This window comes from Gasterosteus aculeatus, chromosome 13, assembly GCF_964276395.1.
Source record: "Gasterosteus aculeatus chromosome 13, fGasAcu3.hap1.1, whole genome shotgun sequence".
Classification (NCBI taxonomy): domain Eukaryota; kingdom Metazoa; phylum Chordata; class Actinopteri; order Perciformes; family Gasterosteidae; genus Gasterosteus; species Gasterosteus aculeatus.
In genome coordinates, this window is record NC_135701.1 from 10,791,004 (window position 1) to 10,814,338 (window position 23,335).

General features: G+C 42.3%; 3 protein-coding genes across 14 annotated transcripts; 2 read left to right on the forward strand and 1 right to left on the reverse strand.

The window, feature by feature from the left end:
* Positions 1 to 3: 3 nt before the first annotated feature.
* On the reverse strand, positions 4 to 5,075 carry tchp (trichoplein, keratin filament binding). Of its 5 annotated transcripts, none has more exons than XM_040196473.2 (13): positions 4,703 to 5,075; positions 4,186 to 4,381; positions 3,324 to 3,534; positions 3,163 to 3,219; positions 2,776 to 2,844; positions 1,988 to 2,161; positions 1,795 to 1,907; positions 1,645 to 1,711; positions 1,366 to 1,538; positions 1,194 to 1,275; positions 909 to 1,094; positions 617 to 760; positions 4 to 523 (listed from the first exon to the last, which is right to left on the reverse strand). In XM_040196473.2, exons 2-13 carry the CDS (start codon positions 4,374 to 4,376, stop codon positions 491 to 493), a joined length of 1,500 nt encoding a protein of 499 aa, XP_040052407.2. In that variant the 5' UTR covers positions 4,377 to 4,381; positions 4,703 to 5,075; the 3' UTR covers positions 4 to 490. The 5 variants fall into 5 exon arrangements, with proteins under 5 accessions (XP_040052407.2, XP_040052409.2, XP_040052410.2 ...); XM_040196475.2 differs by having other exon boundaries at positions 4,699 to 4,869; XM_040196476.2 differs by having other exon boundaries at positions 4,186 to 4,341; positions 4,703 to 4,833.
* gltpa (glycolipid transfer protein a) lies at positions 4,223 to 9,930 on the forward strand. 6 transcript variants are annotated; one of them, XM_078086698.1, is made up of 7 exons: positions 4,223 to 4,361; positions 5,489 to 5,573; positions 5,710 to 5,823; positions 7,644 to 7,702; positions 7,808 to 7,941; positions 8,054 to 8,204; positions 8,325 to 9,930. In XM_078086698.1, the coding sequence occupies exons 3-7, from the start codon at positions 5,721 to 5,723 to the stop codon at positions 8,505 to 8,507; spliced, it is 630 nt and encodes a 209-aa protein (XP_077942824.1). In that variant the 5' UTR covers positions 4,223 to 4,361; positions 5,489 to 5,573; positions 5,710 to 5,720; the 3' UTR covers positions 8,508 to 9,930. The 6 variants fall into 6 exon arrangements, with proteins under 6 accessions (XP_077942824.1, XP_077942826.1, XP_077942827.1 ...); XM_078086699.1 differs by lacking the exon at positions 4,223 to 4,361 and adding an exon at positions 4,495 to 4,633; XM_078086700.1 differs by having other exon boundaries at positions 4,235 to 4,361; positions 5,489 to 5,823.
* Positions 9,931 to 10,595: 665 nt separating this feature from the next.
* On the forward strand, positions 10,596 to 23,114 carry trpv4 (transient receptor potential cation channel, subfamily V, member 4). 3 transcript variants are annotated; one of them, XM_078086702.1, is made up of 18 exons: positions 10,735 to 10,875; positions 11,043 to 11,218; positions 11,374 to 11,793; positions 12,577 to 13,025; positions 13,434 to 13,612; positions 14,627 to 14,779; positions 15,485 to 15,625; positions 16,896 to 17,194; positions 17,286 to 17,465; positions 17,686 to 17,844; positions 18,489 to 18,581; positions 18,699 to 18,772; positions 19,134 to 19,299; positions 19,390 to 19,456; positions 19,566 to 19,870; positions 20,611 to 20,738; positions 20,831 to 20,952; positions 21,077 to 23,114. In XM_078086702.1, the coding sequence occupies exons 3-18, from the start codon at positions 11,785 to 11,787 to the stop codon at positions 21,175 to 21,177; spliced, it is 2,625 nt and encodes an 874-aa protein (XP_077942828.1). In that variant the 5' UTR covers positions 10,735 to 10,875; positions 11,043 to 11,218; positions 11,374 to 11,784; the 3' UTR covers positions 21,178 to 23,114. The 3 variants fall into 3 exon arrangements, with proteins under 3 accessions (XP_040052228.1, XP_077942828.1, XP_077942829.1); XM_040196294.2 differs by lacking the exon at positions 11,043 to 11,218 and having other exon boundaries at positions 10,596 to 10,875; positions 11,712 to 11,793; XM_078086703.1 differs by lacking the exon at positions 10,735 to 10,875 and having other exon boundaries at positions 11,094 to 11,218; positions 11,712 to 11,793.
* The last annotated feature ends 221 nt before the right edge of the window (positions 23,115 to 23,335 follow it).

The window sequence follows — 23,335 nt, forward strand, 5'->3', positions numbered from 1 at the left end:
TTGTTGGATTGAAAGTTTTATTTCATCTACAAATTCAGGATAGAAAAAAGAGAAGATTTAAAAAAGTGCAAAACAAATCCATAAATAACTTCTCTACATACAAACAACCGACGGGTAATTATTAACACGAGGACGGCACAACATGACCTCATAACCTACGTCATTGCGTGTAGGTAAGATGTGAGACTAGATGCAAAGTTTTTCACCTTATGGTCTCTTGACTGTGGCTTGCTCAGCAAGAAACAAAAAATCCCCACTTGATTTGCTACAAGGTTGAAATGCATGTTTTCATTGAATGAGAACTGAATTTTGTCCATCGGTTATTTTGAATTGCGGTAGAAAAAGATCTCTTTGTCAACAAGAGGAACAATCACAGTGGCCACTAACTGACACAGTCTACAAATGAGCTTTGTTTCAACAAACTATGGGGAAAACTTTTAAAGCTTTAAATATACATCTCACAATTTGGTTTTGGCCTCTGGCAGGTTGCTCATGTCCATGCTGATCGAGGTCTGCTGTAAATCTGAAAGGGACAGTGTCGAGATTACGTCAACATTAAAGAGTACTTTGCACCAAAATACAACATTCAACATTCAGCTTGTCTTTCATCTTTTACCTTCTCCTGGTACCCTTTCTTGGTCATCCTCTGCATCTCCAGCCTCAGCTCCTCCTCCTGAATTTGAAGGGCCTCCCTGTCCTCCTCCTCCTCCTGCTCTAACCTGCACTGCTCCTCCCACTGATCCTGGTGCTGCTGCTCCACCTACAGTACATGTGCAGAAACACTTGTTAAAACTATTTAAATGATGGAAAGCGCACATCCCATCACGTCCTGTAGGTTATAATTCCAGTTCAATTCTCTTCTCAAATTTGCTGTCTATCAAAAACAAACTAGTGTAATAGGTGCCAACCTGAGCATTGATCTCTTGCATCCGTGCCGTCCTACGCCCCTCTTCTTGCTCCTTCTCATGCCTTCTGGTCTCCCTCTCCTGCTCCAGCTCCTGGATCAGTTGTTCTCGCCTCCTCAGTGACTCCTCCTGAGCCTCTCTGTTATTTTGCATCTTAAGCTCCAGCTGCTGCTGCCTCCCCAGGAGTACCTTTCACAACAAAGCAAAGATAGGACACCTACTATTAAATAGTCATGTCTTTTTTTAAACATTCTAATTGAGTTTCATCTCAATATTAAGACAATTCACCTCTTGCATGAGTCGTTCTCTGGCCTTCTTCTCCTTCTCCCACTGTGCTTCTCGTTTCTCCCACACACGCTGAGCTTCTTCTCTGAAATGGATACGATGCATCGTTTGGTATTTGAGGAGAAGCAGGAGTCCTTTCCTGCAGAGTTGGAGCTCGCCGAATCTTGGTGCTTACCTGTGTAGGATGTCAAACTCCGCTTCCCTCTCCTGCTCCAACCGAAGCTGCTCTTCAATCACATGTTTCATCCAGGCAGCATCGGCGATGGCCCTTTCCCTTCGTGCGGTCTCCATCTTCCTCTCCTCTTGCTGTCCTTCTAGCAAACCTGCTAAGATCTTATGGTCTGCCTCCTAGTGGCCACAGATGAATCGATCGAGGAAGGTGAAAGCCAGTCAAGTTGGATCCCATATAGAAATATATACTGTAGCTGTAGCAAAGTGGGAGAAGTAGACCAACCAGTTCCTCCTGCACTTGCTGGGCTCTCCTCTTCAGCTGAGCACGATATTGACGGATCAAGAAAAGCCTGGTGTGACACAAATACAGTAAACCCACTTAACTTTAAGAAATATCATAATTATTTAGTTATCTACTAAGAGCTTCCCTTACCCCATCTCAGACTTTTTTCGTCTCTCCACCACTTTTCTCCTTTCCTCTTCTATCTTCTCCAGCTGCCATTGTTTGACCAAAAGAGCTTCCTGCTCCTTCTTCAAGCGAGTGGCCTGAAAAAGAAAACATGCTTTAAAAAAAACACATCTGTTATAATCTTTTCAAAAGGAAAAACTGTCCAAGTTCTTAATACCTCCTCTTCCCTCAGCTTCAGTTCTTCCATCTGTTTGCAAAGTTCCTCCGCCCTCCTCAGCTCTTCTGCCTTCCTTTTCTCCTCAGCTTGCTTCATCCTCGCCAGAGCCTCTTTTCGGGTCCTCTCGTACTCATTTTCAAAGCGTCTGTTCTTCTCCTGCTCCGCGATATCTTGCTACATGTTTGGAGAGATGGTCGCTTACAGTAGGTGTCGAACTTTGTTAATTAAGTACCACGTTGAGAGGGTTAACAGGAGTACTTTTCAGACGTGATACTTTGCTCACAGATGACACGAGCTGTTTCATTAAGCATGCAGTTGTTACATAAATAATTAGTCAGCTGCAGGTATAATGACAACGTTTAATGGATCCCATGTGTCCTCACCAACTTGAAGGAGGCGTTGCCAAGGCGTCTGGGTGAAATGTAGTAATAACCATTGAAATAGAATGAGTAAAAACAACTGTTGCCATGGTTGTATCAGTAGTTGAAGATGATGCACAGCCATCTAAATTGACCATAGAAACTTTTTTGCAATAGTAAAAAAGGCTGCCGCTTCTAACTTGTTGATATGATTGGGAATGTCTTTTCTGCCATTATTCTATGTTTATGGTAATAACTGTGTAAGAATAATAAGTGCTTTGACCTTCCGGTCTTTGTTCCAAGTTGGACATTTCTTGGGCCACTTACAACAAGGAGCTACAGCTCAAAATGGGTTATTGATATAAAACAATTGAATAGCATCAGAAGAAATTAAACTGTTTTGTCATATGGCAGCGGTGGATGGCTTACCTGTTTCTTCTCGGATATCTGCTCGTGCCATTGGCTGACAACATGATCTTTATGTAACGCTGACTCAACCTGTGGATGGATTAAAAGAGAGAGAAAGAACATAGACGAGACAAAGATACTGATGAGGCTGAACCTTAGCAGCAGGGACACCACAACATTTCATTCCCTTAGGTCACACTGGACTCGGGTTAACAGAAAGTCATGCAATAGCTGTATCACAAGCCCTATTAGTTTCCAGATCAAGTGGACGTCTCGACAAAAGTGTCTGTTTTCTCCTCTTGCAGAGCTCTGCAGACACTCAGGATGGTTACAGGATTCCTGAGGCCATTAATCATTTTATCAACAGTGAAACTTTGAAATAGGAGGTTTACAGGTAAACTGATCTACCTTTTGCAACTCTGTGTTGTTTTTCTTCCAGTGCTCTCTGAGCAGCTCTTGTGCAAGCTAGAGATAAAAAAAAAATCATTATGATGACACACTGATGGCAGAGCACCATGATTAGTACTAAATATAAAACTATATAACAATTTCAATTCAAGTGAATTTACCTTTTTTCTTCTCTCCTCTCTCACTGTACGAAGCTCTTTAGTCTTTTGCAGCAGCTGACTTGCCAATGTGCCGGTATCAGGAACCACTTCCCTGAGCTCAGCTTCTAGCCGGGCGTGCTCCTCCTCAAGCATGACCCTTAGCCGATTCCTGCGCTGCTCCAGGCTGGCCTTCTTTTCCTCCTCTAGTTTCTGTTTATTGTATGCCGACATACTGAAAAAACAAAGGAAAAGAGACCTTAGTTCAGGCTTAATTTGTCTGTTGAAACCAACATTGTTTTAGCGACATAATAGAGCAGTTAATACAAGTGGTTTATTTCTGTCCTTCATTATAAACAAACACCGTACAGCATGGCACATGTAAAACAGGTCTACAGGTAGATAGGGGGGTATTTAGTTACAGAGCCCAATGCATAGACTGTACACATAACTATACATTCAAAAAGAAGCATTGACTTCTGCAACATTTCTCTCTGTGAATATCATAAAAACTCCGTTACTATCACTATAATGTTTCAGAGTGAAAGGATTTTTAATGCTGGTAGTGATAAATGTACATTGTGCTATTATTTCAGTCATTGCTCTTCATAACTTAGAAATGTTAACTTATGGTGTTAAAAAACCACATTATATATATACACACACGTCTATGATAATAATAATAATAATAATAGCATTTCAATGAATGGCTCTCTTTCTTTGGACACACTTACACAGGAGATTAGTCAAGTCTTGAGAGGAAAATCTAACCTTATGTTTGTTGCAGAGAACGAAAATCGCATCTGAGAGGTGTTACAAATGCACAGGGAGCCATGCGCTGCACATCACTGTCTCCTTTGAAATGCATTGCATGAGGCGCGTGTACCTCTTGTCGTAGGACCGAGCGGAGCTCCACGCCGCTTGCCTCTGGCTGCGGACACTCTGCTGCCGGAAGTACTGGGAGTGCAGCTCCCACTGCTGGCGACAGCGGGCCTCCTGCTCCCGCCGCAGGGCCATCCGCCCGGCCAGCACCCTGGAGCGACTGGGGAAGTGGGCCGAGAGGTTCGGCGGAGACATTTAACCTGAATCGCGCGATTGACGTTACGTTAGAAGAAGCAAATCGCTAACGTCACGTTAGGGTATTTACCGCATGGCAATACCGTTACCTGGCAAACCGCGCCTCGGACCAGAACAAGCATGTGCGAGTTAAGTCGACGTTTATTCGTACAGAAAACGAAAAAAGTATCCAGTTATGTCTTTGCTAGAGTTACGTGTTGAAGGTCATGTCGTTTGTTATGTAACGTAGCTAAAGGCAATGGAGGACAATACAAAAGGTAGCGTAAATAAAGGCGAGCGTTACACATCTCACTAGAAGCCAGCGACGATAAATGACACTTACTTGCCTTTTAGTGATGGACTGTATCGCTTTCTCTCGATGTTTGTTAAAAGCAGTCTAGACTTTGCATTACTAAACGGAAAAATCGCCGTTTTTCAAGTGTTCCAATCCAGTCGTTCCCCAGTTTCCATCAACGTTAGCTTAGTTACCGTTATGCTTCCTAGTTACTCCCACGCTACGGAATCCCGCGAAGATCAAAACTGCTAAACGTTGAAAAAAAAGGCGAATTTCTTTTCCGCCAAACATTATATTACCCATGTCTAATTATACAACTACTAACTTTATTTTGCTAAATAGCCTATAATCGTTTAATTTAATAAAAAAACATTTTGTCGTCTATTGGGGGAAAAAAGCAAAATTGACTGTTCATAACGTTTTTGACGGTTTTCTATTCTTAACTACAACGCTGGTACTTCCAAGATTAACCAGTTAGTAGTACTACCATTGTTATAGTTACACTATTTACACACCTGTGAATATATATTGTAAATAATGGGCTATAAGATGGTTTCAGATGTCTGAATCACCAGCCACACTTGGTAAAATTAAATAATTGAAGAAATAATTTCATATTTCCTGAATACATAGATTAATGATGTGGAACTAAATGACAAATTACGTCTGATTATCAGGCTACGAATAGCGTAATTGAACACTTCAAGATGTTCCACAGAAATCCATTAGTTGGCAGTAAAGTGGCACATATGCGATTAAACGCAGAGGAAGACCAGTGTCAGCTGATTGGAGAACATCAGGTTTCGTTCTTGTACTTTTCTTCTGCACTCCTGTCCAGACGCGGTTTATCGATCCTTGGCGATGACCCGGACGCACCAATAACGAGCAACCCGCTTGGTATTAACCCTACTGGCGGGTTCAATGTAGGTGACTCTGTGTGTCTGTGTGGGGGGGTGCGCGTGCACGTCAGCGCCTTCGGGGTGCGGTATGGCGCGCGGCTCCTTGCGGTGTCACTGCAAACCCGCGGAGGAGCGTTGAAGGCTGTCGCTTTGCTTCCAGTGGCAGGAGAGATGGCGCTGCTAATGGAGCACCAGTTCAGACAGATGCCAGCTGACAGACAGGTGGAAACGAGACCTTTCCTGGAGGCTGTGTCATACCTTCCGCCATTCTTTGGTGAGTGAAGTTTCCACGGTGTGACACAATTTATGGACCACTTAAAGGCAGATTCCGGTACAAATGTCACTGGCTGCAGAGAGAAGAGGTACCTGGATGATGTATTTATATTGAGCTTATTTTAATGGTTGAGTTGTAAAGTTAAATCATAGAACAGATGAACGGCACTGACAAGATGATTTTTTTTTTAACTTGTCTATTCCCAATACTGTATGATGTATACCTGATGACTGTTAAATTGGCTTGACTTGCACATAAATACATTTTGTATGACAGAAGTCTTCCACCGACGTGCATCTTTCATTTGGGATTTGTTCCACTTTGATTAATAAACAGTAAATTTGACAACAGGACAAAATCTGTCACAACACTCGAAAACGATCTCACTCTTTCCAAAAGATAATCTTTTTTGGATTGGATTTCTCACCGTCAAGCTGTCCACAATCCTTACGCATGCATAATTTAATCCACTGGCCTGGATTTTAGGTTGTGAAAATTGATTAGTACGGTGTTGAGTTCCCCTTGCCCATTCACCGGCGGCATGCTGCGCCAGGGCATCTTTGTGCCACTTCATCCTGTATTAATATGCCAAAGGTCCTCTATTGAATTTGCCATGTGAAACCCTTGAGGGGAACCAAGTCTGGTGTCAATGTTAAGCTCTTCTCTCCTTTTCGCCATTGTTTAACCTGACCTCAAAATGTATTGGCCAAGTTTCCTACGAGCCATTGAAGTCCTGCACACTGTGATAATACATTCACTCAGGTGTTATAAATGAGTTTGTCTACTTAAACCTGTTGTTAAGGATTACATGGACAGTACTTCCTCAATCTCCTGTCAGGTTTGCATCTGTTTTAAAGTAAAATGCAGTTTTCTTTTAAGTAGACAGAGTCAGTCCAACTTCAGAATTAACACCACCCGAATATTTAACACCTGTGTGGGTGTGCAGGGCCTTTAGCCCGCCAACAGCTGAACAAACAATGTTGTTTGTTAACACGAAGGTACTAAGACTTATTCTTGTTAGAGGTGAGTATTAGTTTTATTTCAGTGTTTTGTTGAATATATCTTACTGCAGCTTTTTTGGTTTGCTTCTGAATGCATTGTCTCGTTGTAGTACAAATCTTAGGAAGAGAGTGGAACATTTCGATAGAGCCATACAACACGAAGATTTCGCCGAAACAAGATATGTGCTGTGGCGATGACATTGGCACAATAGAGCAGACTTTGTCATGAGCAGTTTCCACTAAACTCTTGTGTTGTGTCGGCGGGTCAACCAGGAGTCGTGTGAGGTCGGCGCTCTAGATGTCTCATTGTTTGCCACCCTGTCACCAAATACCCGTGTAGCCTAATTAAAGAAGACCTAATTGTAACACTGTGAAAACAGCAGAAACTGAACTAAGTTACTGTAGAGTTTTTTACCCCCTTTGGTAAAGAGTAACCTATTGGACATTTAGTTTTTCCTAACCTCCAGTTGTCAAACTTCTGGTATTTATATAGTTTTCTGTAAAGCTTTAGCTAATGAAGATTTAATGCATTCCAGTGGTGCTATTCAACCATTTGCAAAGGTAAGTGTTTAAATAATATAAAGACATTTTCATGATGGCCAATTTGTAAATGCCATTTAACAAATATATACGCTAAATATCCCAAAAAATAGCAACACATGCACAACTGCAATACAGTCAAGCTTCTATATTGCTAGAGGTTGTTGGTATTTAGTCTCTAAATAATGTAGCTGTATTCTCAATAGCCTTGTTTTGTTTAGCCTTGTGTAGGATTCCCCTCTCTAAACACTTACTGTTTGTGTAAACATTCCTCCTCAGACTGCCTTGGCTCGGCTATTTTTGCCCCAATAAAGGCCGACATATCTGGTAACATCACAGTAAGTATGATTGTTCTTTCACGTGACCTAGTTAACCCTGTGGCTCTCCACTTAAATTTGCCAGTAAAGTTGTAATGTAACAAAGAGGTTCTGATTGCCAAATAGAAAATCAAGGCGGTTTACGATACCAACCCAGGGCGGTTCAAAACGCTGCAGCACATTTTGGAGGCAGAGAAGGAAATACATGGAGCAGAGTGGCCAAAGGCTGGAGCAACGCTGGCTCTTCTGTGGCTTAAAAGGTTTGTTAAATGTTTCCTTTCAGCCTTGTTGGCTGGTTGGGTCATGCGTGTGCCTACAGCATTGAGCAAGGCCTGATCCGTAACCACTTTGCATGTCTTTGTTATTGACCAGGGGTCTACGGTTTATTCAAGTCTTCCTACAGAGCCTGGTAGATGGTGATAAAGATGATAGCAACCCGAACCTCATTCGAGTCAATGTCACCAAAGCTTATGAAATAGCCCTTAAAAAGTATCATGGCTGGTTTGTGCAGCAGCTCTTCAAGGTGAGTTCAGAGTTGATATACATGTGCAATTTTTAATGTTATTTATAAAGTAATGTATCGCAGATTGAAAAAGCTGTGCAAAGTTCAGCAGAAATTTGGCATTTCTATTTGCTCCTACAGGCAGCTCTTTACGCTGCTCCATATAAGACAGATTTCCTGAAGGCCCTCTCCAAGGGTCGGGATGTCAAGGAAGAGGAATGCTTGGAAAAAATCAGAAAATTCCTCGTCAACTTCACTGCCACTGTTGATGCTATTTATGAGATGTACAGTAAGCTGAATGCTGATCTTGATTACACAGTGTGACAGCAAGACGTTACGCTTTACTCCAATGATCCGCTTAGCTAACAAAGCAATTTACATTCTGCTCTCTGCAATCCACACTTTGACCTGGCTCCCGGTAGGTCACCTAGAACCTTACTGTGGGAGTGAATTTACAATACTCTGTGTTACACGTCAAATATCTGCACACTTTGACTCATCGGTGGGCCTATTCTGGCAAACTCGTTAGGCCTTTTTGCCTCCAACTCTGGGGCTAGTTTCTTAAAGCAGCTGATGATTTAAACCCAGTACTTCTTTGTTCGTCACATAATCACGTTCATCGTCATACGATAATTGCACCAAGAATCAATGTTTTTGAACGGTTTAGGGAAGAGAGGGAGGGGTCTGATGTTAACGGTTTTATTGAGCCAGATCATTATCAGCAAAGAATAACAAAAATATCTTTACTTCTCGTGGATTTTAGATTTACAATGTTGGGGTTCATCATCCTCACATAAGATAAGGGCGGCACTTCATATCATACAAAACAATAATTAAAAATGGGGTTTCACTGGGGTTTCTTTGAAGTTAAACAATCAAGATTCAAATCATTTAGATGATATGAAACAATGTGGAAAAGACGTCAGCGGTTTTCATCGTACACAGAAAATCCTGAGTACTTGTCCAGTATTTGGAGTATATATTGTAGTTTTTAGTATTTAATGAACACTTTTATTCATGAGTAATGATATAATCATTATTTATTTAGTAATACGAAATACATGTCAATATAATGTCTTTTCTGCATATTTTAAAAAAAGCCCACTTAGTACAAAAAGTTGTAAGCAAGATTGTAAAAAGATTTTTATAGTGCACACCTGTTTGTGCCTTGAGCTGAAACTACAGAGCATTTAAGTAAAAATTACCGCTTTTCTGCCTTTTGTCCTTCATATTTTTTATACATGTCACTTTTTGTAAACCAGACAGGCTGATTAAGAACAAGTAGTTGTATTATTACTGAAAGTGTGGTCTCTTTTATATTTTCGTATCTATGCAAGATTTCAAAAGCTTTCCAATTATTCTTCCAAAGCAGTGCCTCATCAGCACTCAGTGCCTTCTCCGGCCGCTCTGCTCTCAGGTTCTCACCTAAAACTAAATGTGAATTGCATTTAAACCTTTCACCTTTGTCCAGTGGATATAAAGTGTTGCAATATCTTTTCTTCCTTTTACAGGGTTGGTATCATTTTCCGTTTCTTGGCAAAACTATATTAAATGTGATATTTTGACAGCAAATCAACCTTGAATCACTGTTGTCAGTATGTTTTGAGTTCATGTGCTGAAACGCTCTTCTGATTTGTCTCTTGTTGCTGAAATGATGTTGCAGTGGATGTATAGTGGAAAATAACAAAGCTTGTTTGTTCAATTTATCTAACCATATAATTTACAATAAAATATGTGCAACATTTAATGTGATTTCTTTACTTCTTGTGCATTTCTAAAGTTTCCCAAATTAAATTAGAATATTTACTTTATTGCCATTCTTAGTACATTTGGAAGGAAGAATGTTTATTTCTTGTCACTATACTTGTACTCAATTTTGAAGATCGGCATTTTAAAGTGTATTGCTCATAATAATCTCATTTACTTGGGCAAGTGACCTTTGTCCTGCATTAAGCGTAAGAGGTCAACTACAGCAGAGGTTATACAAAAGGCCGTATAGTGAAATACCACAGGGGTTTTTCCTTTTGTTCTTCTTTGTGTGCGGTCTTTGTTAGTCTCATCACTCATAGGTTAGAATTTCCCGAAGAAGAATTTTTTTTACTGAACGCAATATATGTATGTATGATGGCTTAGTTCAGGCCATCATATTGATTGAAATACTTTAAGCTCAACCAAAACTAAAAAGTGGTCTTAGTACTAGCAGTAGTATTTTTTCTACCAGTAGCAGTAGAAATACTACAAATGATGGCAGTGTTAAACAGTTGTCAGTAGTTTTAATTAGAGCATTATGTACTCAAATTAAATTTTGAAAGGGTGGGACTGGGTGGGGGAGCGCCGCGCGCTCAGAAAAGGATGAAAAACGCGGAGTCAGCAGACACCCACGTGTTACTCAAAGCGGCCACGCCCTTAATTAAAAATCTTAATTACTTATTATAATTGACAAAGTTGATTGACCTCCTTCCTCTGGAGGTCCCTCCCTTCGAAGGCGGCCTCACGTGGCCGCTCCGCCGAGTGCACTCAGTGCCACTTCCTCGTCGGGGGTTCGCCGCTTCAGGGACGCTGTGATTTAGTGAAAAGCGTTCTGTGTTAACGCGAGGAGGCGGACGGAGGAGCGCTCGATGAACTGGAAGGGAACTGAGCTGCGGGACCGGGTTCTCGTCGTGGAGGAATAAGATCAACAGATTGGATCAAGGTAAGAAGCGCCTCTGGTCGTTATCACTAGATGCCCCCGTCGGAAACGTCATATAAATTGAAATGTGTTTTAACTCGCCTCCGTTTTTATTAAGAACTTGTTTGAGAGGCATTCGAGTCTTGATGATCCCTCGTGTTTTTGTTGTTGCTGTGATCTAACGTTTAAAGCAGCCGCAATGTGCGTCCTCTGGATAATGTCACGTCACCACTGGGAGTCAGCAGGATGTCCCACATCTATCAGACTAGAAACTTTCTCAGGAGGACTTTGACTTCCCGGGGACCACGTGACCTTCTGTCTTCTTTTTGTTATTTCATGTCGTCAGACACCTCCAGCCGACAACAAAGTACGTTTCTCTTAGTCTGTTTTAATATAATAATATATAGTTATCAGTGCTAGGCTTTCGGTCCTCTGTGTTTTTACAGTCTAAAGCCTGCTGAGGTGTAACGGTATGATAATCCCTGTGTGCGTCCCCCACCTCACCTCCCCCACCTCCCCCAGCTCCCCTGTTTGTGTTGCTCCTCTGCAGCTCAGTCTGGCTTAGGTGGTTTGTCAAATGTCATGAACACACCCAGGGAAGTGTGTTTGAAAGGGAGGCTTCGTGGGGAACAAGTGAGGTCTTGTTTTCCAAATTCTTCTGTGACAAAACACTTGAGCGCCAAAGTGTGTTTGTCTGTGCTGAGTTGTAACGACTACCTTTTACTTTCATGTATATGTATATATAAAATATACAACAGTGACGGGCAGGAAGTTATTGGCGTTGACATCAGTCTTTTTTTAATAACAGCTCTGCACTTAAGACAGATTTTTTTTGTATAACAGTTTTTTTGTTTCTACAGGACGCCCACATGCTTCAGCATCATTTCCAGTTTCCCCTGAAGAGGAATTTGGCACACCATTGTGATAAAAGGGATGAATGAGGTACAAAGAGCTTAAATGACAAATTTCCTTAAAGCTTCAAAAGTGGGAGTTTCCAGGGTTCCTTTGGTAAAAGTGTTAGTTGTCCACTTTGCGTTTCAGTATTTGCCTTTTGAGGTGGGCCTTCAATTTGAAAAGCTCATCTAAAGACATCAGCAATTCAGATCTATTAACTGAGCAAATAAAGTAGCTTAGACGTAACTTAGGTTACTGACGTGCGTAAGTAAATTAGATAAGACAAGATACAAGTTATATAAATGAGAAAGTGTGTAAATATACAACAAATTGCTCCATCAGCCAAATGTTTCATGTGGACTGTTTCTGAGTAATGAAAATATATAGGAAGTGAAAGTCTCCCTTTTCACACAATCATAGATGTAAACTTCAGAATGATTATTTATTATTTTATGGTTTATTGACAGTATTTCTGGGCTATGATCCATCGGGGTCCCTGTTTTGTGCAGTTGCGTGACACTATTCACAGTCCTACTGTCGCTGTCCCACTATAAGCAGGTGGCTGCAATGTGCCAACAAAGGAAGAAGGCCGTTAGCAAGAACACATAAATGTAAATATATATTAAAAAAGTATTATTCAAAAGGAAAATACATTTAACATAATTGTCACACCTTCATGATACACTCAATGCTTTTTAGGGAACTGGATTTATTGGCTATACAACGTCTGTTGGCTTACAAAACTCCCAAGGGGACTTTTTCCATTTGAACCAGACTTTCTTGACGCTGCTAAAGCCCATCAGCTCACGCAGAACATTCTGTTCATTCCAGGGCCGCTCTGCTCTCTTCAGAAGGTGCCACCTTGCTTTGTCCAAGGCCGACACCGTTGGTTCGGTTCCTGGCAGAAATGCCGCCTCTGTGGACTCCGGAGACGGCGCGGCCCCTCAGCCCGACGGCGACGCAGCACTCGGCCTCTCCGAGCTCTCTCACTTGTTCGAGAACGACGACGGCTCCCCGTCAACTCAGGACACGAGTGGCGGCTCGGCCCCGGAGCTGGTTCAGCCCGGCCAGCCGGCCGAGGGCAGGCAGAACCTTCGGATGAAGTTCCAGGGTGCTTTCAGGAAGGGCATTTCCACCCACATGGACCTCCTGGAGTCCACGATATACGAGTCAAATGTGGTTCAAGGTCCTAAGAAAGCACCCATGGACTCGCTCTTTGACTATGGCACCTGCAGGAACACCAGTAACCAGAAGCGGCGCAGGAAGAAGCTCCCGAGAGGGTGAGAAGGGCCTCGTTTGCACGATTTAATAATCATGTGCTGGTTCTGGTTAAACAGTAGCGCCCTTGGGCTGGTTCGGAAAAATGTTGTCATGAAAATGAAAACCTCCTACAACTGCCGCTCTGTAGACAGAGGTGTGCCACATGAGGAAGTATGAATACACACACGCACACTTACAATCACACGGTGGACCAAGAAGTCCTTCATTCAGTGCACTGAGCTGGACAGAGAGCGTGTTGTTGGCGTTGAGGTAATATTTAGGCTGCCTTACCTGTCCAGTACACACACAGGTCTGTTTGCTGAAGCACTCGAGGCTGTGGGTGATCGGTTAAAAGATGTGATTGATGGCAAGTGATTCAAAGAGAATCTTGCAGTGAACGCGTGACGTCGCGCTCTGTGTCTCCTCAGTAAAACCGAGGCGTCCTGTGATGACGATGGTCAAAGCTCCGACCCGCCAAAAGTAATGAAAGTATTCAACCGCTCCCTCCTCTTCGACGCCGTGTCGCGCGCAGACCCCGAGGCTCTCGAGGGCCTGCTGGAGTACCTGCAGAGTCACGAAAAGAGGTTAACGGATGAGGAGTTCAAAGGTGAGACTGTAGGTCGTCTGACTGGGGGACCATTTTGTGGTAAAGATGACACAGAATAATTGTTTACTCGTCTTTTGTTCGAAAAACCGAAACTGAGTTACTTTTGACCTTTTTGTATTTCCCTGCTCCTGCCTCCCTATTGTTTGGACGTGAGAGGGAAAAGGTGGAGTCGAGTCTTTGCTGAGGCCAGGGAAAGCTTCCTGTGTGTGTTAGCACTAGTTTCCGGCTTATACCAAGGAGCAGAGAGAAATCACAGCAAACTGTCATTCCCTTCAGATACCTAAACAGAACTTTACAGGGTCTGTTTTCATCTTCTGTCAATGTGGAACCATCTACAGTTCATTTAGGGCAACACACTAGGAGGTCACGTTTTCAATGAGTAGATAACAAACCAGGACTCCTTCTCTTTACTTATACAATTGCCATTTGGGATGCGAAAAGATTTAATACAAATAGTAGAAAATAATTGAACGGCATTTGATTTAAAACCTACATTCTGTATCCTTGTATTGAGTCAGCGGAAACAAATCTCATCAAAACACACACCGTGATGCCATTAAGAGTGTGTAGAAATGTGTCCCCTTAAGCAGGTATAAGTGCAGATATAAAGCAGCTAATGTACCTGAAAGTAATACGTGAATGGTGAAATCGATAGTTTCAAGTATTTTAATAAAGTGCTTCAATTCAAATAGTTGAACTTGTTTTATTTGATGAAATGTTGAGAGAAATAGTGAAACATACATATAAAATAGCTTAACATAAATCGTAAATGGATGAAATCATTGACTAAATATTAGGGATGAACAGCAGAAATCACTGGCTGCTGGATGAGTGATTAACACGTGCAGCTTCTGCCATCACTTGGGTTCATGAGTGTGCTACACGAAGCCATATACGAAAACAATATTCTAACAATAGCCACTTTTATGTATTTGATTGTGTCCAATTGATGAGTGGTTGTTATTTACACTATCGGAACAAGATTGGTTCTCAGTTTTAATGTCATGTTTCCAGAGTTGTCCACGGGGAAGACTTGTCTGCCTAAAGCGCTGTTGAACCTTTACGGGGGGCAGAACGTCACCATCCCACTGCTGGTGGACGTAGCGGAGAAGACCGGAAACCTCAGAGAGTTCATAAACACGCCCTTCCGGGACGTCTACTACAGAGGTAAGGACAAACAAATATGACAACACCAGGTACATGAAGTCATTTGCAACTTAATGTGTGTTGAGAGAAATTAGTCATTTGTATTGAGCTGTTTTAAGAAAGATGGTGGTTCCTTGATCTTCCACTGAGTCTAGGCTGGCAGAGACCGTGTTCTGTGGAGCTGCTATAGCTTGCCTGGTTGGTGTCGAGGCCCCATTGATGGGGAGGGACAGTATTTACATGATGTTTCTGTACAGCGACTTATTACAGCTCTCTCAATGAGAAGACCCCCGTCTCATTTGCTTGGCTTTCATCTCTGTTTTGGCCAAACAGTGAAGGACGCTTTTAACCCTTTGCAAAGAAATCTGGTCTTCTTCATCATTTTATTATTTTATCTTTCTACTTCTACTAAGTGTGGAATTCAGCTCAAAGAACAAATCTGCCTCCCTTGATTAATGCAAGAAACATCTTTTATGTGACCCTTGTTTCAATGCTTGACCCCCATGTGTCCACATGCACTCATTGCTTTCAGCCAGAATTTTACCTCAAACATCAAGCTCTTAATTGCATTTTTTTTTTTTTTCCAGAGCACAAAAATTTGAATAATTATTGCCTGGAGAACATTTCAACAAGTATTCATTAGATTGAACACTGCACACCAAACAGCCCTTCTGAATGCCAATACTCAAATGTTTGTCTTATTATTGTGGTTTTTTTAATTACCAGGCCAGACGGCGCTCCACATTGCTATAGAGCGACGCTGTAAGCAGTATGTGGAGCTCATGGTGGAGCACGGAGCGGATGTTCACGCCCAGGCGAGGGGACGCTTCTTCCAGCCCAGAGACGAGGGAGGCTACTTCTACTTTGGTAATAAAAGACTCTGGCCAGAGGGTCATTGGGAAGAAGTCTGGAAAGCAGTTGCTGTGTTTTCTGCTTCATATGCTGGTAATGATGTGGTCTCTCTTTGGCTCCAACGACATCTCCGGTCACTCTTTCACTTTTCCACGCTGGCTCTGGGCTTTTGCTTAACTCATAAGTGGTTGGTCTGTCTTTTACGGGACGCAGATGACATCAACGCAATGTGCTCCACGCCAACTGCCAAGATAAAATAGTTATACGTGGTCCTGGGTAGGAAACCTGTTGCCATGGAGAAATAACGTGGCATGAGACCCCACCCTTTGTTAACGTGGAAAGTTTTGGCTGAGCGAACACAGTCGGGGTCTGTGGTCCAGAGGTGACGTCCCAGCCAGGTATCGTACGAGGAACCGTCATCAGTCGCTCTCCCAAAACACATCAAAAGAAAAGCATTATGTCATATGTTCAGTGAAAGGTGCCAGTGTTCTGCAGTGAAGAAAAGTCAACATCCTCTGCTGACCCTCCTCTGGGCAGATCTTCAGTGATCCGAAAGAGAGGAAAGTCAGTCGGAGCCGTTAAACTAAACTCAACAGCGCCCTCTGCCGTGTCTGTCCACACACAACCTTCCACATGTCTCCTTTTAGCCAGCAGAAGATAATCATAGCCGATATCATTTATTTAGATCTTAGTCTCCTTAAACACTGAAACTTATGAACTTTGCTTTAAAATTTTTACCCAATTTTAAGACACACGATCAGATGACATTCATGCATTATATTTCTTGCTCGTCACAGAGGAGATGATTTCTATTTGCACTCGGCACGGTTGTCATTCCCAAATCCTAGCGTGTCCGGACACAGTGTGAGTAATTTGCCGCGGAGCTTTGGAGTTAGGTGAACAGGAACCTGGCAGAGCTGAGGGCTAATGGGATTTAGACTCACGCTCACACTCCGCATGCACCCGTGCAAATCCATGAAGAGGAGCGTCTCTATGTGAGGTGACAAAGTAATCTGTCACCCATGGCAACAGCTCATTTTCGGCAGCTGCTTTTGGCACTCTGGCCGCATCGCGCCCCTCCCTCACCCTCAACTGCTAATTGTCCTGTTTTCATAGCGGGGATTAAAGTCAGATCTTTGATTCATGTTTAGTATGCTTTGCGAAAACCTACAGACCTGGCGTCTACATTCGTTAATTAACCCTCCTGTTGATTTGCTTCTTCTTTTTTTTAAATCATTAATCTCCTGGATATTCGGTATGAAGTTCGGTCTCTCTCCTTGCCTAGGTGAGCTGCCTCTCTCTCTGGCTGCATGCACCAACCAGCCCAACATAGTGCACTACCTGACCGAGAATCCGCACAAGAAGGCCGACCTGCGGCGCCAAGATTCCAGAGGAAACACGGTGCTGCACGCTCTGGTGCACATTGCGGACAACACTAAAGACAACACCCGTTTCCTCACAAAGATGTACGACCTGCTGCTAGTCAAGAGCGCCAAGCTCTACCCGGACTGCAACCTGGAGACAGTGCTCAACAACGATGGCATGTCCCCCCTCATGATGGCCGCCAAACTGGGCAAGATCGGGGTATGGATGATGATACAAGCAGCACCAGTATCACAAAGTTTTACTTTGACATTTCTATTAAGTCAAAGTCAATTTCACCATATTCCTGCAGGTGTTTCAGCACATTATCCGACGTGAGATCAAAGATGAGGAAGTTCGTCAGCTGTCACGCAAGTTTAAGGACTGGGCATATGGGCCAGTGTACTCCTCCCTCTACGACCTGTCGTCTCTGGATACGTGTGGAGAGGAACCGTCTGTGCTGGAGATCCTGGTCTACAACAGCCGCAATGAGGTGAACAACAATACCAAGCGCAAGTTGTTGCTTTTGTTCCAGCTATGAAAATATACAGCTGAAATAATTTTTTGTTTCACTCAAGATGAGAGTGTTGAGAGCAGCGAGAGACCGGGGCGTAACATGAAAAATGTACGGGCGCCTCAAAGGCTTGTTTCATGAAAGATTCTGTGTGTTCACAAACATTACATCACTCTCATGTTTGTGGTGCTGTTGTCAGAACCGCCACGAGATGCTGGCAGTGGAGCCCATCAACGAGCTGCTGAGGGCCAAATGGCAGAAGTTTGCTGCAGTCACCTTTTATATCAGTGTGGTTTCCTACCTCATCACCATGATCATCTTTACCCTGGTGGCTTATTACCATCCGACGCAGGGAACGGTGGGTGTGAAACTATGAAAGCAGCATGGCTAAAATCTCCTAGGAATAGATCAGTGCTTCGCAACTCAAATGATCAAATGTGCCCAGACAGCGTTGCATTTCAGGGTGGTAAACAAACGCATCTATTAGAAAGCAGCAAGTAAACTTTGTGCTTCTGATATATGACCAGTGTATGTAGACCACATACGCTGTAGATCAGATGGCTAAATGCTATCTGTACATAAAGTCCATGCATCATTTGAGAACATCACATTGCTATAACAAATTCTTACCACTTTTGTACCTATTGACCACGTATTGTATTAAAGAAGTAGTGCATCAATGTACTGCAAAATACACGTATCTGCTTTATTGGAATGAGGATCGATAAAACTCATGTAACCTACTATGACTTACAGCCGTCATGCTAGACTGACTCCGTCCAAAAGTTGATCCACCTTCTGCCGTATATGTGCCATATATTTATTTATATATATTGAATTGTCCTAGCCTAAAGGTCTTTGAACACAACAATATCTAAAAAACAACTAGTTGTCCAATGGCAATAACAGGAAATACCCCATTTTTTTCATATTAGTAAAGAAATGCTTTGAATTTTCTTGCAGATTGATTTAATTGAATAGTCTCCTCCTGCTTCCTTGCAGCCTCCGTACCCTTACACAACATCCTCTGATTACCTGCGCATGGCAGGAGAGATTCTCACCTTGGCATCAGGAATCTTCTTCTTCCTCACCAATGTGAGTCAATGACTCCTGTTTCTGGTTCCATCCTTGCGTCGCTGTCTTTTGCAACAAACTCAAAACTGAATGTCGTTGTTGTTGTCACTATGCAAATGTCTCTCCTGGTATTCGCAGATTAAGGACCTCTTTTTGAAGAAGTGCCCCGGCGTGAAGTCTTTATTTATGGATGGATCATTTCAACTGCTGTAGTAAGTCTACATCCTCTGCCCGTTCTCCCCTCTTCATCACCTCTGCCATAGCAGCTTTTGCTGACATTTAATTGAGGCAAAATTTAGCATTCCCTAAATTAAGTAATTTAATTCATTTCTAAACGCCCCCCCCTCACAATTTCAATAGTTTACGTCTTTAATTTGATCCATTATCCAAATAAAGAGCAGAGAACGTCGAGCCCCTCTCTGAACCGTAGTGATTCAAGTCATTAGCTTTGATTTCTACACTCTCATAAAAAGGCCGGCGATCACGTCTCACTGCCTTCATGTATCGCTTCTGCATCACAGACTTTTGCATCGGAATTGATTCCATGACAATCTTCCCCTCTGCCCTCTCCAGCTTCATCTACTCTGTCCTGATTGTAGTCACAGCTGCTCTCTACCTGTCGGGCATTAAAGCCTATGTGTCTGTGATGGTATTTGCACTTGTCCTGGGCTGGATGAACACTCTTTACTTCACCAGAGGCCTGAAGCTCACTGGAACCTACAGTATCATGATACAGAAGGTCAGACGGTGGAGGAAATTAACTAATGAAATGCATTAACGTTCAATACACCACCCGTCTCTCTTACCTCTCTTTTTTTTTGGTTCACAGATTCTTTTTAAAGACCTTTTCAGATTTCTGCTGGTGTACGTGCTCTTCATGATTGGATATGCCTCAGGTGCAGCTTTTATTTTTCCTCTCCTCATTTAACTTTAGGAAAGGAGGCAAACATTTCAAAAGGTTCAGCTGTTACTGACCTAACCCACCCTCCCGTCTCCCCCCTGTAGCCCTGGTGTCCCTGCTGACGATGTGCCCTCCACCGGGCACCGAGTGTGAGGGGGGCTGTCCCACCTACCCCAAATGCAGGGACCCAGACACTTTCAGTGCTTTCCTACTGGACCTCTTTAAGTTGACCATTGGGATGGGAGAATTGGACATGATTCACGGTGCACAGTATCCTGCAGTTTTCCTCATCCTGTTGGTCACCTACATCATCCTAACTTTTGTCCTGCTGCTAAACATGTTGATCGCGTTGATGGGGGAGACGGTGGGACAGGTGTCAAAAGAGAGCAAGAAGATCTGGAAGCTTCAGGTGAGCTGGAAATAACTCTTTTTGGTTAAGTTCCCCCAAATTATGAAAACACAAATGCTCCTTTGGTATCTCGCCATCCAGATACATTTGGTTTTGTGATATTCCAACATGAGACATAAGAGGTGAAACAAATTCACTTTGTAATGTCAGTCATTCAGTCATTCCAGTGGCTCTGTGAGGCTGTACTGTAACATCAGCATGCTTACCTGAACATGTCCAGTAATATTTCATACACTTAATATCTCAGTGTAGCATGTTAGCATGCTATCTATAGCCAATCACAATTTAACACAAGCTGAGGCCGATAAAAATATTTTATATTGTGTTTGGTAGTAGTACTGGAGAAAAAGTTTAACCTGATAAATATGTATTACATTCACACAACCAGTTCAAACAAGGCAACAGTGCAGAGCAATATGGGTGTTTTTTTTGAACCATCCATATTGGACTTGTAGTTTTATATTACAGTATTAAAGCTCCATTTGGAATTATAACATGTGGTCAATTTAAGGGCCTGTTTTGAGATTTGCTGCCATCGTTTTCTGTCGCAGACTTCAGTAAACCCACGTTGAGAACTGTGGAGTGCTACAATTAGCAAGATTATACACGTATCCATTGAATGTGCCGCAGTGTCTTCAGTCCACCCGAACTCTGTGGCTGCTATATGAATGCTCAGATTGTTGTATGAAGACATTTTAATGTCCAGAGTGATTCATACACCAATGTAAACCTATTTACAGTGGGCAACGACCATCTTGGACATCGAACGCTCTTTTCCAGTCTGCCTTCGCAAGTCTTTTCGAGCCGGGGAGATGGTGACTGTGGGAAAGAGCTGGGATGGCACGCCTGACCGCCGCTGGTGCTTCAGGTATTATGCATGACTTATAACCACGGTCAATCATCAGGGCCAATGCCACCTCAAAGAAAACTGTCAATCCCGATGGTGTCTTCTTATATCAGGGTGGATGAGGTGAACTGGTGTCACTGGAATCAGAACCTTGCAATAATCAACGAGGATCCAGGCAAGAACGAGGTCTGCCAAGCCAATGGGTTGCAGCAGGGTGTCAGAGCCTTGCGGAGAGGTGAGACTCTCACGGTGCTCTCATGAATAAATGCATTGACAAATGAGTATATATTCATGCGCAGCACGCACTTGGTTATTTCTAAAGATCAGAGAAAATGTTTTTTCTTTTTATGCCGCTGTAGATCGCTGGTCCACAGTGGTTCCGCGGGCGGTGGAGCTGAGTAAGGGGCCGCGGCCTCGTGATCTGTCAATAGAGATGGAGCCGCTGACGCCCAGGCACTGACGCCTGCAGAAGAGTTGAGCACTCCTTCTTACAAAGAGACAGCTGAGAAACCTTCAGGAGCCGTGAGGTCATTTAACCATCGAGGATTTGGCCAATAGCGACTCATTAGCACAGAAAAGGGCATAGTAAATATTACAGCAATACAGAGGACTGAGCACACGGAAACACTGGATGTACAATGTTTTAAAGAATCAGTGATCTGAAAAACATCCCATTAAAACATATGAGATACACATTATAAAAAAGTATTATTAAACACACCATGCGCTGCAAATAGTTTTAAACTTGTCGTGGATCGATCGAGAACTTATACTAAATATGTCAGCATTTCCATTCTCATTGTAATCTTATGGGAAACAGTCAACAATGTTTTTTTTAATAGCTAACAGAAGTACAAGTACTGCTTCCAAACAAAAGCTTTGATAGAAATGCCATCAACAGAGATGCTCACAATGGGAGGTACTGCGTCTGCAAATCATTGCAATAAATATTGATGAGCTTATAGAATACATTTTGATTTTATTTGCTTGCTTTGCATTCAAGAGGTCCCTAAATGAGATTATATTGTGTATTGTTCAGTGTATGTGGGTTCAGTGTATAGATACAGGATGTATATACAGTGTGTATATATATATATATATATATATATATATTTTACAAAGTGCATTTTGCTAATTTTTTTTATACTAATTAAATAGTTTTAAAATGTCAGCCTGTTGTCGCACTGGCTCAGTCAGTGCGGCTTTCATTTGATTGGAAACAATGAAGTATGCCAATTTCTGATGTGTGCATTATTGTATGAACACAATGACATTGTTCTCAACAAGATGGGCATGATGAGCAGGTTATAGTTGTCAAGCAAATATGCAAATGCCAGACAATAGCCTTCCGTGTTACGGTTTGTCTTTGAATTTGTGGAGTTATTGTTCCTTTGCAGCTGGGGTATTTGCATAATCAACTCTCAGGCCTGGCTATTATGTGCTCCCCCCTGTTTGTTGTGGTGTTTTATTGCAATTGGCTCCCTGCCCTATATAGCATCTTATTTATGCCCTACTACTGTATGTATACATGTGTTTTTTTCTGTTCTTGTACTACATGACAGGGTTTGATTAAGAGCAACAACCGCATACAGTTCATTTGTTCACTGTAAGCATTGCAATATTTTTTTATATTGTTTTTACTCAAGACACAAACTACACAATAGTCTGTTTTCTGATTCCTGCATTTAATTATGCAATTTTTATTGTCAAACAGTGTTTGACAGATTGAGAGAATTATTTTATCCAACGATATTTGCTACTTATCAGCATGAGCACAATGAAGTTGCCAAATAAAGCTAAGTATCAAAAAAAACAATATATTTCATTATCAACAAATAGTTTGATATGGAAAATATATGCTTTCTTTAGAAATGTAGTTTAGTAGGACAGATATAGAAATATCTACATTTAATAATTGTTCAATGCAATAATTATTTTCATTGCTGTAAAATTGTCACATAGCTTACTAATGACATTTGACATTTGTAAAAATGTTTTTGAATAAGAAAATGAAGCTGTTAATTGTCATTTGCAGTTCCTTCTCCGACCTGCTGGTGGCAGCAGAGGTCTAAATTCCTCTGCTGTGTCGTCTGGGCAGATCCCAGGTTAGGCTGACAGGTCCTGGCTGTGTCTGTACCATCTGTAGGGTACAAATATATTCATATATCCTGTATATATAAAGTTGTTTCCATTTTTCATTAGAACTGTAAATGTTGAGTTGTCATCGCTAACTGTTATTATCACTATAACCTTTTAAAGGCCATAATTTGCAGGATGCAGTGCGTTTATGAAACATTTTTCATGTGTATCTCAGGTCTCATTGACCTCGCTGTAACACCCGGCCAGTAATTATGGGCTTCTGCCTTTCTAATTAAACCACAAGCTGGCAACACTTTATCAACTGCTTCACTGCTTTCCGCATTTTATCATTACACCTCACCCTTTGCTTTTCATCTACAAAACGCCACAGCTGTGATTCTCACTCATGATCACTCGAGCCTCACCCCTCACCTCCGGTCCTCCTCCTCTTCTCTCCCCTCTCTGAGACCAGCAGCGTTGAAGGACACGGGGACTCTCTCACCACCTCAGAGAAGAGGTCTAATCCTCTTTGCCCCAAC